The sequence below is a fragment of the Pseudorasbora parva genome, chromosome 5, assembly GCF_024679245.1.
Source record: "Pseudorasbora parva isolate DD20220531a chromosome 5, ASM2467924v1, whole genome shotgun sequence".
In the NCBI taxonomy this organism is placed as follows: Eukaryota; Metazoa; Chordata; class Actinopteri; order Cypriniformes; family Gobionidae; genus Pseudorasbora; species Pseudorasbora parva.
The window spans coordinates 4,689,685-4,705,298 of NC_090176.1; the positions used below are offsets into that span (position 1 = coordinate 4,689,685).

Consider the following 15,614-nt stretch of genomic DNA (forward strand, 5'->3'; position numbering starts at 1 on the left):
TATTAGTTTAAATAATATGTTATTAAGGAATTAATACATTATGACACATTTAACTAATAACAATATAATGATTAATTAATCTATTAATCATGATGAATCCCTCAGTAGTTGCTGATGCAGTAATCATTAATAAATGGGTTAGTTCACCATTAGTAATACATTAACTCATGATTATCTGTGCATTAATTAAGCATGAATTACTGCATATTAGTGCACCCGTATTGAAAAGTGTTACCGAAACAATTCACAAACCTAAAACTAATATTGTAATCCACACACACAATGGGATTTTGTGCATTTTAATGTATTTAGACAAAAGCCTTTTCAAAGACATAGCTTATTGTAATAGACCTTAGTCAGTGTAGCACCATATTTACCTTTTGACTGTTGGATTGATTAACATTCTGATTGTCCAGTTGACAAAACCCTATAAAACAGTTTTGAAAGTTGTGAGTACTGAAAATGACATGATCTACAGCTTCATAGAGTACATGCCATTGTAAAGACTGTAAGCCTCTCTCTCTCTCTCTCTCTCTCTCTCTCTCTCTCTCTCTCTCTCTCTCTCTCTCTCTCTCTCTCTTTCTCTCTCTCACAGTCTTGTTTTCATCCTCAGAAAGTTATCTATATGCTACAGAAACTTCAGTCACCTGAGACGTGCACTTAGTACTGCACTTGCACATAGGCTTGCCCAGCCTGAAATATAAGCCCTTTTAACTCTATTTGAACAAAAGAAACAGCATTTATTGGAGCCAGGAGGATTGAGACAGAGCCGGTGAGAGTGAGAACTGAGGAGGTGCTGCAGGTAAGGAGGAGTCAGATGGAGCCAGGACTATCAAACTATGGCTCAAACAGGCATTAATATAAAACACACACTGCCAACATACATATTTAAGAGGGGCCAAGGGGTGGAGGAATGTGGCACACCTGAAGGCCTGGAAGTCAACGGCAGAGGTAAAGCAAAGACTGACCAGGAGGTATGAGGTAGGGACGAGCCAAGGTAAAGCCGAGGTGGAGTAATGGGCTTGAAGGCCCAAGCCAGGAGAAGGCTCCAGCAGCGACTTTCCCATCATGAAACAAGAACGCCTATTGGGCGTTCATGATAGCATCTCATCAACCAATAACAATGAGTTTCTCAAGGCACACTGGGTATGTTGTAATTTCCCCTTCCATATGCGTGATTTTTTCCCCCTAAACCAGTTCAGTGGAAATGGCCTGCAACCAATTCTAAACATTTCATTGGCTATGTCAATCACAATAACGATTGCCTGCACCCAACCCTGATCCCTAAACCCACCCATCACAAGAAACATTCTGCATTTTTACATTTTCAAAAAAAACATAATTTAATAAGTTTATAAATCTATTTACATTGTGGACCACACACAGACACATAATGGTTAGTTTAGAACATTCACTTGTGGACATTCATTAGTGGACATTCACGTGGAATCACACAGCTGTTTGAGAAAAACTAATTTGTGAATGTTGAACATAATCCGGATATTGACAGCTAGCAGTTCAGCAGAAGAGGCGAAGAAGAAGAAGGGGGCGTTCCAGTCTGCGAAAATGGTAAACCGCACCAGCCCGATAACGCCCATTTGTAGCCGCAGTTGGATGATAATGCAAGCCAGAGCCAGGGGATCATCACTCCAAGGCATGCTGCAGACTGGGAGGCTCAAGGCTTTGCAGTCTTGTTAGGCTGAGTCAATGGAGTAGGAGTCGTCGAGGATCTAAACAGGACCAGCAGAGCTGACACAGAGGAACTGGGCAGCTTACTTGGAGGCAGAGGGAATGGGAGGCTGGGTGGGACCATTAGCAACAATGAAGATTTGGAGCTGAGTGGAACTAGCAGAGCAGGTAGGGCTTCATCATCCAGCTCCACTAGTATTCCCACTGACATGGATTTATAAACCAGCCGACACACCTGGTCAGACTGGATGGAAGGCTTTGGTTCTGGGAAAGATGAGGCTGCAGGCTCTGGCTTTGTTGCGGTCATTGACTCTGGCACTAGGTCCGTGGTGGGCATCAGCTCTGACTCTGGGTTTGTGGGGAGCTCTGACTCATGGTTTGTGGGGGGGCTTGGGCTCGGTGAAGGGCTGGATGGTCTCAGAAGTGTGGATGGGGTGAACTGTCAACACGATGAGATCCTCTTCCCACTAACCGATAGCATTGAGGGGTCCACATTGATGAAGTTCCCAGTCCACATACTTAATATAGGTCCCTTGAGGATCATATCCTACCAGGCAAGCTTTTTTTGGGCGTTTGGTCCTGCCCGGAAAACACACAGAGTCGTTTTCAGATCTAAAGAGATGGACTAGACCTATAACTCTCTCTGTGTGTTCCTCAAGGGAGCGATACCCCTGTGAATGGAGGATCTGTTCCATTGATAGATCCATTTTATAATAAATCCTTTCTCCATTGATGTTCTTTCACAGCTGGAGGAGGAAGATGTGAATGGATCTAAAATGCAGCATAATCTAAAAAACGAGTAAACCAAAACACGAAGGTATGGCAACAGAGTGCACAAGCACAGACAACACCAGACAAAAGTGACAGAGCTGAAGGCATTAAACACAATGAGAACTAATGAGGAACAGGTGGGCATAATCAAAGAACAAATGACTAACAATGACATAACGGGAACAAAAGAAACAGGAAACAGTGATATACAAATTAAAAGTCCATGAAAAAGATGTCATAGGTGACCTGTCTACCACAGTTACAGTATTAATCATATGGACCTGACAGAAGTCCCCTTCGGCACACGGTTAAGGGGGTAGTCTTCAGTCCACAGACAGGCTTTCTTTTTCCTCTTGTGTTTCCTTGTCAACAACAATATTATGACCACTACAAGAAAACTAATCAGAGGAACAGTGACTGCCAGTGTTATTAATAACCAGTCTATCGATTGTACAGGATCACCTGAAAAAAACAAAAGCAAATGTTAAATTGTTGTTTTTTGGAAAACAAAGATTTGCTGTTTTGTATATACATTATATTTATGGTTGAATAAATAACTAGATTGTCAGTTACTGCACTATTATGATTTGTATGTTTGTTTGTCTGTCAATCTTGTCAGAGTAATTTAGTGACTCAATCCTAGTGCAAATTATCAAACTGGATTGAATTGCTTATAAAGACATGCTAGTTTCTAGATAGTTACCTTCAGTGTGAACATAGACCGTGAGCTCTCCAGATTTATCTGAAGCCAGTTTCTTCCAGTTGTTAGCCGTTGGAAGCCACTCCTCTACCTGACAGTAGTATTGCCCTACATCAGTGGGGTTGATCTGGGGCACAGTCAGTTTGTAGTGTGTGGCAAGTGGACGTCCAAACACTAGAGATTTATCGCTTATTGAACTGTGTAAGATACCGTCTCGTCTGGCAGTGAATAAAGCGACTGGTTCTTCTTCCTCCTGAACCTTGAACCAGGTGACCTCAAAGGCAGATTTATCACTGGACTGTGAGTCAATGAGGCAGTCAACGGTGAACCCAGCCTCGTGAGTGGTGATGTTGAGCATTTTGTTCTCCTTCTTAACATCCAGTTTACTTTCTGTTTAAATAAATATAACATCAAAGATCAGACAACAAGAATATTTTTGTGTCTGAATTTCTAAACTTATTTAAGTATATTCTAAAATAGTTATGTTTTCTCACTATATCGGGTTGCCTGGATCTCATTATATCATAAGAATAAAAAAGTATCATTAAAAAGATCTTATATTGTTGTTGTTTTTTTAAAAGCAGTGACATAGTTTTTATATTTGACACTTTTGAAAGCAACATAGATTAAACAAATTCTAGGAACTTTACACATGCATTTGACCCAAGTAAAGAGTTTTGGGGGGTTTTTTTTACCCTAAAACATAATCATTAAAAACTTATTTGTGTAAAAAATATTGCAGTTCAGTGAAAAGGCCATTGCAATGAAGTAAATGTGTGTGTATTTTACCTCTCTCGTTGACAACAAGCTCTGTGGAAACAGACATTTTCTTTAGGGAATACCAGTCACCGAGAGGGTCCTGAAGCCACTCTTCCACCTCACAATGATACTGTCCATTGTCAGTTGTTTGGACCTGATGGACAGTCAGCTGGAAGATCTGTTTCTGTCTTACTTCCATGCGGATTCTCTGGTCCATCTCTAGCCCTGCGGGACCAAACTTGAGAACAGCATCCAGGTCCATAGTTAAGAGCATCTGGGACCCAATCATCCATGTTATCGTGAAACGAGAGGTGTCTGTGGTTGTCGCCAGGACTGAGCATTCAATCTTAACATCAGTGTTGACAGTGGTTTCCAAACGAGACTTGAGTTTGGACAGGCTCATCTTGCTGACTATTGGCAACCCGTTACAAAGTGAAGAGAAGAGAAAAAAACAACAAAAAGATAATCAACAAACTGCTGAATCTACAGTTATCTGAATGCTTTCTAAAAACAGTAGGCAATATTTTCTCACAGCATGTACAAAGAGAAAATAGAAATTTGCTCTAAAGAAATAAAGGAAAGTGTTTAAAGTAGTACAAGAGCTATGTGAAAGGACATTTACAAATGTTCTTTCATTTAATTTACATGCATCTATTTTTTAAACGTTTTCATTTATCTAGTTTACTTAATTCTGTTTTGTAGTAGCCTCTTAAATGTTGGTGTGGTGGGACAAGCTGCGGGGCGAGGGACCGCGAGAGCGGGCTGGTGATTAGTGTTGAGGAGTGCCAGCTGCATGACACACCGGTCTCGTCTCGCGGCCATGTGACGGGAGCATAAAAGGAGTGACAAGGGCTGCGGAAGACGAGAGAGGACCAGGCCTGGAATTTATGTTGAGTTTTGTTTAAGTTTTATTATGTTTGTGTGGGCAGTCGTCCGTGAGGGGCTGCCCGCGGTTTTACTTTTGTTTTGTTTATTTATTTGTATATTAAAGTTTGTTGAACATTCGCCTGTTCCCGCCTCCTTCCTTCCCATCTACGAACATCGTTACACTGGTGCCGAAACCCGGGAGGAAGGAGGGACATGCTGTCGAAGAGCCCTCGCTGCTGAGGGGGATCGCGGTGCTGAGGAGGTCGGGCCGCGGATGAATGAGGACCGCGAGGGCTGCCCGAGGCAATGGTGCTGGAGCGAGGAAGGTGGGACAGAGACCTCGCTGCCGTGCCCCTGGGTCGAGGTGGGTTGGCTGCCTTCCGAGTGGGAGCGGAGGAGTCGCCGCGCTTGCCGTGAGCCGGAGCCTGCTGCCGTCCGCCTGATAGGGGAGGAGCAGGGAGCGCGGGGCTCGCTGCCGGGTCCCTCAGAAGGAGGAGTCACTGCCGGCCGCCAGGGGGCGGAGGAGGATCGACCTGTCCACCAAGCGTCCAGTGCCATCGCACAGCACCGCGAGGAAGAGCCTCTCGGCGGGCGGAGGGCCGAACGGCAGTGTGTCTGGGAACCGGACCAGCATTTTTTTTTCTTTCTTACTTTTTTCCCTCTCTCCCCTCTCTCGTTCGCTAGCTCCTCGTGCTCCCTTCTCTCTGTCCTTTCCCCGTGATCGATTGTGGCATCAGCGGCCAATGAGCTGCAGCTCAACGTTTAATCAAATACCAGCAGTGTTGCTGTTAGCATTCTGTAGCACACTTTCAAAACCCCTCCACCTTCCCCAGCTCCACCTGTATAGATCTGCTTTGGGGGTTGTTTCATTTGGTATGTGCAGCAGCAGCAGCATGTCTTACATGCTTACAGCAATGTCTGTGAATTTATTGGCAGTAGCAAGTCCTGTACATCTGAAGCAGCAGCAGCGTAGCAAATCTATTTCGCCAAAGACCAAAAACATTAACATTGCCATATCCATTACTATGCCGATCTCTCTAAGTGTTGTCAAAAAACAAAAGTATGCGATGACCAGAATTGTTAAATAAATCAAAACGCTCTGTCCCACTTCATATTAGGAGCCTGTAACTATATGCATGTTCAATACAAAATTAAACATTTGATATATGTGCCTATTGTTTATACTGTTGCATGTATGCTCTGTTTTGTTTAGTTTCTGTGTTCCTGTTTGCCTTAGTTCCCTAGTTGGTCTAATAAGTTCTTAATTATATAACATCTGTTCCGTTTTTACCTTTATTCCTCTTTATTACCCTGTGTATATAAGACCCTAGTTTCCTCATTTCTTTGTTTGGTCATGGTAAGATAACATTGTTGTGTTCGCTATTCTCCTGAGAATTAGTGTGTGTATTGTAATAAATACTGTGTTTTTGCTCGCAATCCTTCATTGTACACATTCTCAACACCCACCCCGACACAGACTTCATTTGCATTTTGCTGCTATTGTGGTTGGAGCCAACACTCTATATTATTCTAAATCATAGTAAATACTTATTTGTGTAATTACACTATAACAATGGCACATTCAAATATAATAGGGCCAGGTTGGATATGGCTTGGGTCAGGGGAATGGGTTGTTGAACTTAAAGACAAGAGTATGTCCAAAGGTTTGACGTAGATTATCTTGTTAAATGGGTAATTCACTGTTGGCAAAGTGGGTTTTCAATAAAACCCGAACCAAAAAAGCGAAAGAAACTGAAATCTGTGCTACCTGACTAGAGAAAGTCTATGTAGCACCTTTTGCCAAATAGGTAGGAAAACATCAACACAATGTTGCAGTCCAAGGCCACTCCAAGTCTGCTACTATTGGATAGGCTTGACCTGAGTCAAATACCGTTTTGCTTTAGTAGGAAATACTTCTTCACAATCTTTTAGTCAAAATGGTGTCGAAATTGTATTGTTCCCAGGTGCAAGAATTGAAAGAGTAAACACTTAGCGGGAGCAAGTTACTTTCAGTTTCCGAATCAGATTTGATTCAGAATCATAAATACAGAGAGACAACAGAAAATCAGAAAAGCCTCCGTATAGACATTTCGAACTGGATGTCACAGTGTTTTAGGCCAAAAAGAGGGGTTGTTCTGATGTTCTGTCAGTTATGCCCGAAGCAAAATGCTGTAGAATATAAACCCTTACGAATAGAAAGCTGTTGCTGTAGTATTCCATTATACCGTAAAGCTGTTTAAAGAGAACACCAGGGGTGTCCAAACCTGCTCCTGAAGGGCCATTGTCCTGCAATGTTTACCTCCAATTTGCCTCAACACAACCGCATGGAAGTTTCTAGTATGCCTAGTAAGACCTCGACTGAATGGTTATGGGGTGTTTGATAGGGGTTGGAGCTGAACTCTGCAGGACAGTGGCCCTTTAGGAGCAGGATTGGATACCAGTGAAGTAGACAATGTACTATCCAGTTTTCAGTGACAAACCAACTCTTGCAATAACTTTTGTTAATAAGCATTAGTCAATGCGACTGTCCGTGGACCAGGATGCAAAAATGCAGAAGTACATTCTATAGTTTTCACAAAAGCCCTGGAGCTGTAAAAAGTCACAGAATCATACTTTTTGCTTTATCCGGTGAACTTTTTCTGACAAATCGACAAGAATTTATCTGCCCAGGTAATACAGAGAAAGAGTAAATATTGTTACATATACTATTGACACTGTAACAATACAAAGTGGCATGCAAATTGGCGAACATACACCTTAATACATGATTTTTTTAATAAACAGCTGTATTTACCAGGTTTTTGTACAGTCACAGCCAACGGGTTGGAGCTCTTCATGGCTTTCTGTACATTCTTTTGATAGGCATCAACTTGGCACTGGTACTGCCCTTCTTGTTGCTTGCTGGCCCGTGGCACTATGAGCCGAAATTGTGTGGCTGACAGCTGTGTCTGAATGGATAGCTGATAGCTGGTTCTCTGATCTGCTCCCCAGGCAATTTCTCCAGTGTGGCGTATGGTTAAAATATTCCTCGGTACAGTTGAATTGGGGGGGCGAAACATCCAGTGTACAGCCAAAGACACTTTAGGCCCTTTGACTGTACATAGCAATTCTACTGAAGAATTTATAACCACATTTGTTGTACGACTTTTCAAGGTCACCGTCATTAGAGATTCTGAAAAGAAACGTCTACAGTGATTATTCATTCTTGGTATCAGTAGACAAATAATTGATGTCAGAATATAAATATAAATAATGTGTGAATATATAATAAACTTACCAACAGAATTAACTGTAATGGATTTTTGCTGAGTCTGGGTGTTGGCTTTCTTCATCTCGCCATTGCTCTGTACGGTCCATTCAGACACAATGCACCTGTATTCACCGCTGTCAGATCTTGCAGATGCACCGATCTCCAGGGTAAAGTTTCCAGCTGGAGAATGAAGTGTTTGAACATGTCTGCTCTGATATTTTGTCCCAATATCTTTCATCACTCCCTCATTGGTCAGACTAATGACGTCGCTGAAGGAATCGCCCGAGTCTTTCTTGTGTTGCCATGAGACTGATAAAGGCCCTTTGAATCCGGAGACCGAGCAGGTGACCTGTAGAGGATCTCCCTCAGTCACAGCATCCTTCATCTCCATGACCACCGTCAGATCACTCTCTGACCAGACAGGCAAATAAACAGGCAATGTCAGTGTCTTCTGATGCTATCATACATATCATTTACTTATTTTACTTTTATCTGTGTATTTTCATATTTGTTATAAATAATAATTATATTTCTCATTACATTGTAGATGTTCTTGAAAGATGTAAAAGTAATCATATTTTTTTCTTTACAAAAAGAATATGTACAAAATGGGATCTTGGCAGTGACCCTAAGCAACACAATAAAGTCCACTAGAGGAGAAACACTGTAGCATTAGTTACCTTTGGCCGTGACGCTCACAGTCTCAGGACTAGACAGTTGTTTTTGTATTTTTCTGAAGGTGCCATCATCATTCATGTTTTCCTGCCATACTTCACACTGGTATTGGCCCTGGTCTTCAGTCCTAGCCGAACGGATGGTCAGCAGGTAGTCTGTGAGACTGATTTTCACTGCTCTCATCTCCGCTAAATTCTCTCTATCTTTGTAACTATCAAACACGGTGAGCATCCCAGAAGATCCAATCTGAGCCACGGTCTTCTGGTTCTTCAGCCAAGTCACCGAAAATAAATGACCAGGAAGATTCTGTGCCTTCACACTGCAGTGGATGTCCAGTGCATCTCCCACCTGTAGTGTCCCCTTTGAGGGCTTCATATAGACGCTGAATGAACCTACAGCAGATGCTACTTTTGAAACACAGAAAATAGCATGAGATGTACAAGGTTCACTTGCACAATTTCGTACCCACACAGTCATTACACCGGATCTGACCTATATAATATACTGTATATCAGTGGTTCTCAATTGGTACAGTAGGTTATAGGTCTGTTCTGATGGATCCAAAGATAGAAGGAAAAAATTATGATAAACGCCAATAACAGAATAATAGACTTACTATATAATCATGCATGGTAGGGATGAGAAAATAATTATAACTTTTCAAAGGGAGAAAACAGTACTTAAAAAAAGAGATCTTGAAATTTTTTTAATTCCAGAGACATTTAGATATGTGTAAATAAATGGAAATACATTTTTTTTTCTTTTGTACTCTAAACTCTGTTGGGTCTCGAGGTGTAAAGTCTGGGTCCTGAAGCAAAACCATATGGTTACAAAATATAAATCTTACCAATTTGCTTGACCTCCACATTACATGCTGTGCTGGTTTTGTGGGCAATCGGTGTCCAGGAACGGTCTGGGTCTTGGATCCACTCCATGGCTTTGCAGTAGATTTTCCCCTGGTCTGACAGCTGCACTTGTGACATCTTCAGTCTGTAGGTTGTGTCCTCCACCTTATCCATGCTGATAAGACCTGAATGGTAGCGATCCTCAAATCCAGCTCCTGTCTTTACAGTCAGATCTTTGTCCAGAGTGATGATTGGTCGGGGGTCCTCATGCGCTCCACTGTGGACGAACCAGGTGACTGACAGATGGGTGTGCTGATAAGTCTGGCTGCTGACCTGGCACTCAAGCTGAAGAGGATCGCCTTCAGTCAAGCTCTGAGAAGGAGAGCCAAAGTATGATGCCTCCAGAGTGTCCTCAATCACTGTGGATTTTTACATTGAAAACATTAGTAACGAGTGGTCGACCAATAGGTGTTTTCCAATGCCAATACCTATATCTAGAGAGTAACTGATGGCAGATATAATAGAGATTTAAATAACTATATGTACAAATTCAGCTTAAAGCTGATCATCTCCAGTTAGGATGAATGGAAAGTCAAAGGATGCTAACCGATGGATTTCTCTAGATATAGATCTGCCAATGAAATGTCAATTATCTCTGGAAAAGTCATCTGATTAATCACCAAAACACTCAAGTTAAAGAAATATCTTACCGTTAAGTGTTGATCCCGCTTCATAACTTCCTAAATATTCGCCATCTGTGTTTGGGGTTTGACAGAACAAATCACCCGCATCTTCTCCCAGCAAATTGTTAATCCTCAAGAGAACTGAAGATCCTGACAACCTCTCAATCTCAATCTCTTTTTCATTTACTCTTCTGGAGAACTCCGTGTAGGCAAATTTTTGATTTGTAGTACTGATCATATTTAGATCCACGTTTGGCTTCCGGAGAATAAATTCAAAATTCTGCTCAGATGGGCCTTTAAACCCAGTAACAGTACAGGAGATGGAGATGGGATATCCTTTCACTCTGTACAGAGGACCTTCCTGGATCTGGACCAGACGCTGACCGTAGCACAGATCTGTGTGAAGAGAAGCATTAGACAGGCAAATTGTTAAAAATAATTGTTAAGTAGCATAAATAATAATAAAAAAAAACTGACATTAACTGTGACAAGATGGTTGATAGGCCAGTTTAGTATGACAAGATGCACATAACTGCAACAACACGGTCTATTAAAGACTTGGCTTTGATTATCCAGCACTTGATTTGTTACCCAGCTATTGAGGTAGTGCCTGGGTCAATCTCACTGACAGCTGAAAGTAGCAATACACCTTTCTGCTGACATTTAAGGCTGTGCTGTGGTCATGTCTAGGTGCAGGCCCACCATCATTGTGGTTTGTTTATTAAGCGTGCAGGGCAACCCTCTAGTACAGAATTACAGTAATCTATCTATCTGTGAGTTCATGAATGCACAAACTCTTTTTTTTGTCATTTACAGCATACTGTATAATTTAGATATATTTTTAAGATGGGAAAATATGGTTTTACACATGATAGAAATTTGGTTTTCAAATTAAACATTGGTATCAAAGAGCACACCCAGTTTCCACACTGCAGATGAAGACTTGACAGAACATCCATCAAGTGCTAGACGGTATAGGTTATTACGTGCTGAAGTTTTTGGTCCAATAAATAAAACCTATGTTGTTGTTTTTTCAGAATTAAGCTGTATAACAGTATAGCAGATCACTTACATAAAATGCTTATCAATTTGTAATGCAACTCTATATTTGCCTTAATATTCATATTGTTAAACATTCCTCAAAAGCCTGTTGTATCATTATTTGATACATTTTAACATTATTTTTCTAATGCTGTTGTTTTGGCTCATGTAGTACATAATTTTCAGCAAAGGTTTGGTTTTGTTGATAATTTAGAGTCCTTAGAAATGAATGTATTAAATATGATACAGTAGGCTTTATAGTTTTAAGATTACAACACTTAAGTTTCTTTTTTTGTGTGTCTCTCAAAGTTCCTTGAGCTAATAAAAGTAATAAAAATGTTGTCTGTGGTGTATTTTTACTGCAAAACAACACAAAAAATGCCACAAATTTTGAGAGAAGTCACAGCAAATTCAGTCAGTTTAGTCAAGTTTCAGTCAAAAACCTGAAAAACGTCCTGTGAAATCCTGGAGGAACTGACTAATAGAGAGATACAACCACAATTGGATGATAAGAGTAAATCATTTGTAACTCTGACTCTAAATCCAGAATGAAAATCCTCACAGATACCCTTTATTTCTAAAAAGGAAAAATAGTTGTGAGGACATTGCCTTTTCTAGTATCTTTTGACAGAAACTAGTTCTCTAAGATAAAGTTGCGCTTTTTAATAAGAGGTTTAATAACAGTCAGCTTATTTTTTTCCAGTACGTATCCTAATGATAATATTAAGAAGAGGATATATGACCTCTGGAGGCATCTCTTTCAGTAGCTTAGTCAGTATAGGGTCTAATAAATGTGCATGTTAATTGTGATGATTTATCAAGTTTAGACAATTATTTTGCTCTTATTGCGAGGGTTGAATGGAATTGTTCCTCATGGGGTCTATAGAATAACGTCTGATGTGATACAGATGTTTAAGCTTTAATCCTTGTTAATTTAGCCACTGCATCAAATAAATACCTAGGGTTGTGTTTATTTTCTTCTAAGACAATCAAAAAATAAGCAGATCTAGCATTTAAGGTATTTGTTTATGCAATAACACTGTCCTTCCACAAAATGCAAAATCTGTTTGGGCGGGTTGGGGCCTTCACCTGCCCCATCCCCACCCCCACCCCTAAACTCCACCTGTGCCTCTGGTGGAGTTTGGAAAGGCACAATAATTTCCACTTACGGCTTGTTTCTCTTTGTTGACATGACGTGCTTAGATTCAGATGGTAAATAGGGGAGAGCAGGGCACAATGCTTTTTGACCTTCTCGGTTTGTGTCTAGGACAATTATGTGGTTTTGTTTCATTAATACAACTTTTTTTCTTGATTTACCCCAAATGAATGGAAGTGAAATTTGGCAGCATGCCCCATAGGTGGGACACACTGTAACATGACTATATGACAGATTAAAATGTTATCTGATTAAATAAAAAATATATAGACAAGACAGACTAAAATATTTAGTCAATAAAATATAAATATTAACTAAATAAAATAATGCCATTTTTTAATTATTAAAAATAAACACAAGTTTGACAAAAAAAAACAGCAAAACACAGCTATACATCATAATTAAAAAATAATAATTATTAATAATTTCTGCACATTGACGCTAAATCTTTATTCACCTTTTTTCATGGTTTCTCAATAGAGTTAGTAGTGTAGTTATAGTGTAGTTCAACATGCCCCACCCACCGGGGCAAAATTATTTATCAAAATAAACCAAAAATAGTTACAACCGTGTTTGAAAAAGTAATCAAGTAGACTTGATTATAAACATATAGCCTAGATATAATGTTCTGCAATCATAGGCTAGTAGTGAAAAGCACATGTCCTTAAGGTGTGTCTATAGTGTTGTCCCCTACACCTGAGCGAAACGAAAGCGTCTCTAGAAGTTTTAAACCTTAAAACGGGAAAATGGAAAGAAATTGCCAAATATATTGATGGCGTCAACATACGGAGAAACAGCGCATGAGGAAAAACAGCAGCCGGATTTCCTCAAAGTTTCTCTGTCTGTTTTACTGAGAAACCAGTCTGATGTTTCAGTGAGAGCGAGGTCCGAAATAACGCGAACTGAACTCGGAACGTGTTGCAAACCCGTTTGGCCAAATCAATGAAGAGAAAGAAAGAAAGAGAAAGATTGATTGACGAATGACTGAGGACGCTGCGGGACACGGATAATCGCCGGTAACGCGATTCGGTCACGACTCGAGCGCTCATGCGCACAGCTGACATACATTAAATATTTGCACATTTTAATTCATAACGAACTTGTGATGAGTCTTACCCCCCTGCAGGAGTCCTGTGAGACACAGCAAAAGCTGCAGGTGCCACAGTCGGCACCAAAAGCCCTCCATCCTTAATCTGACCGATGCTTTCCCTCTCCCTCTCATCTCCACAGGTTAACACAGGTGAGGTCCGGATCCACAGGGGTAATGCATAACTCAAACACACCCTCGGCTAGTTTATACAGTACTGATCATGTATTGGCGAAACAGATTCAGCAAACGCTCCCGTGCATGTTGTGTTTGCGCTCCGGATAAAGTCAAATGTTGTGCAACGGTGAGCAGTGTAGCTAATCAGAGCCATAGTAGTTGATCTCCTGCGCACACTGGCCAATCAGAGGAGCTTTAGTGGCTGTGAAGGGAGCGGTCTTTGGCAGCCGAATCCATTGAATAAAACTTGTTTTTCATGCCTCCATGAGGACCGACGCCCAGTCGTGTAAAGGAAGTGACATGCTGGATTCACTCAGCACAGACAGACATATGACACTATAATTACTCATCAATGTAAAGGCAGACTAATGATGAGATCAAATATTTGTAGCAAAATATTTTTGAAATTCTATCCCAGTTATTGATGACCACAGCCTCATTATTGGCCCCACTTTAGGTGGCCTTAAGTACTATGTACTTAATGTGTTCAAATTGTATTGCAAAGCACTTTTGGTGATATTGAGGTGGGATACGGGTAGAGTTAGGGACAGGTGTGGTGGTGGGTCAGTTTAAGGGTCAGTTTAAGTTAAAAAATTTAACTACAGAAATTAATTACAGATGTAATTACATGCAGGTCATTTAAAAAATATAAGTACGATGTAAAAACATGTATGTACACAATAATTGTATCAAATGATTAATTAAAATGTTAGTACATAGCAGTTAAGGCCACCAAATATAAAGTGGGTCCGTATTATTTTTTGTGAAAAATGATATTGTATTAATATGTTATGCTCTGTCCTTGTAAGTGGACACTCTGACTGTTTCAAAAATAAAATGACGTGAAAGGAGGAGGGTTTTTTTTTTCATTCACCAAACAATTTTTAGGTTTAAGGATTTTTTTTAACCAAACTTTGTTTAAAGATGATTCTCAACTATGTTATGAAATATATTATGAAATAAATTGATATACCATTTTACTTTATGCAATAGTAAAATGGTCATTCAATACATGGGTTTTCAATACAATGTATCAAATTTGCATATTAATGTGTTCTTGGAACAAAATGTAATGAAGCAAGAAGTGTAACAATGGGAGTAATAGTTGGCGACATTTTCATAATAATATCTAATATTTTAGGAACATTGATATGCAATGTCTTTCCCTATTCTGAACGCCTGATAAACATGATGTCCTAAACACCTATTATGGTGTCCTATTAAATCATGTATGAACTCAATGCCCTGTTTCGTAACAGAAAGTCATATTTTGATTAGAAACCCCTAACATTTTCCTGAGATGTTGATTTATAACAAACAATATGTAAATTAGTCAGATTTGAATGATAATTACAACATATCATATTTCCATAAGAGTGCTAAACGTGATCATTCAGTCGTTTTTAAAGCGTTTTGAAGCTGTTCTCCTGGTGAATCCTCAAATGGCCTCTCTGAAAGTCCTGAATCCTGGCTCTTTAAAGCACATCCAGACTCAAAACTGACATCATGTCACGACCCCAGTTCTGTCTTTTGTTTGGTATGGACTTATGTTGAAGTGTCTTCTCTGTTTTCACTGTTTCCATGTTCTCTTCCTGTTTGGCTTCTGTCTCTCCTCAGTCATATCTGTTGGTATATCTTCATTGGACAAACCTCCAGTCATTTTATCTACTGGCAGAACTGGGATCGTTCTGTGTATTTAAGGTCTTGGTTTTCGATCACAGTTTGCTAGGTGTTAAATGTGTGTATCTGGATATACAGTATGTAGTAGCTGTGTTTGTAGTATGCGCTGTATGCTGTTCTCTGGGATGGATCGTGTTTGTGTTCTGGGTCAGATGATCCTGTACTTTTATGTGGAGTGTTGTAATTAAAACTGTGCGAGCAAGTCGAGTCTCTCTCAGCCTCTTCTATCCCTTA

General features: G+C 40.2%; 1 protein-coding gene across 1 annotated transcript; it reads right to left on the reverse strand.

Annotated features, from left to right (window-relative positions):
• Positions 1 to 1,383: 1,383 nt before the first annotated feature.
• igsf3l (immunoglobulin superfamily, member 3-like) lies at positions 1,384 to 13,862 on the reverse strand. Its single transcript, XM_067444864.1, has 9 exons — positions 13,553 to 13,862; positions 10,267 to 10,635; positions 9,559 to 9,975; positions 8,717 to 9,118; positions 8,064 to 8,447; positions 7,581 to 7,958; positions 3,950 to 4,330; positions 3,164 to 3,550; positions 1,384 to 2,922 (listed from the first exon to the last, which is right to left on the reverse strand). The coding sequence occupies exons 1-9, from the start codon at positions 13,656 to 13,658 to the stop codon at positions 2,732 to 2,734; spliced, it is 3,015 nt and encodes a 1,004-aa protein (XP_067300965.1). The 5' UTR covers positions 13,659 to 13,862; the 3' UTR covers positions 1,384 to 2,731.
• Positions 13,863 to 15,614: the final 1,752 nt, after the last annotated feature.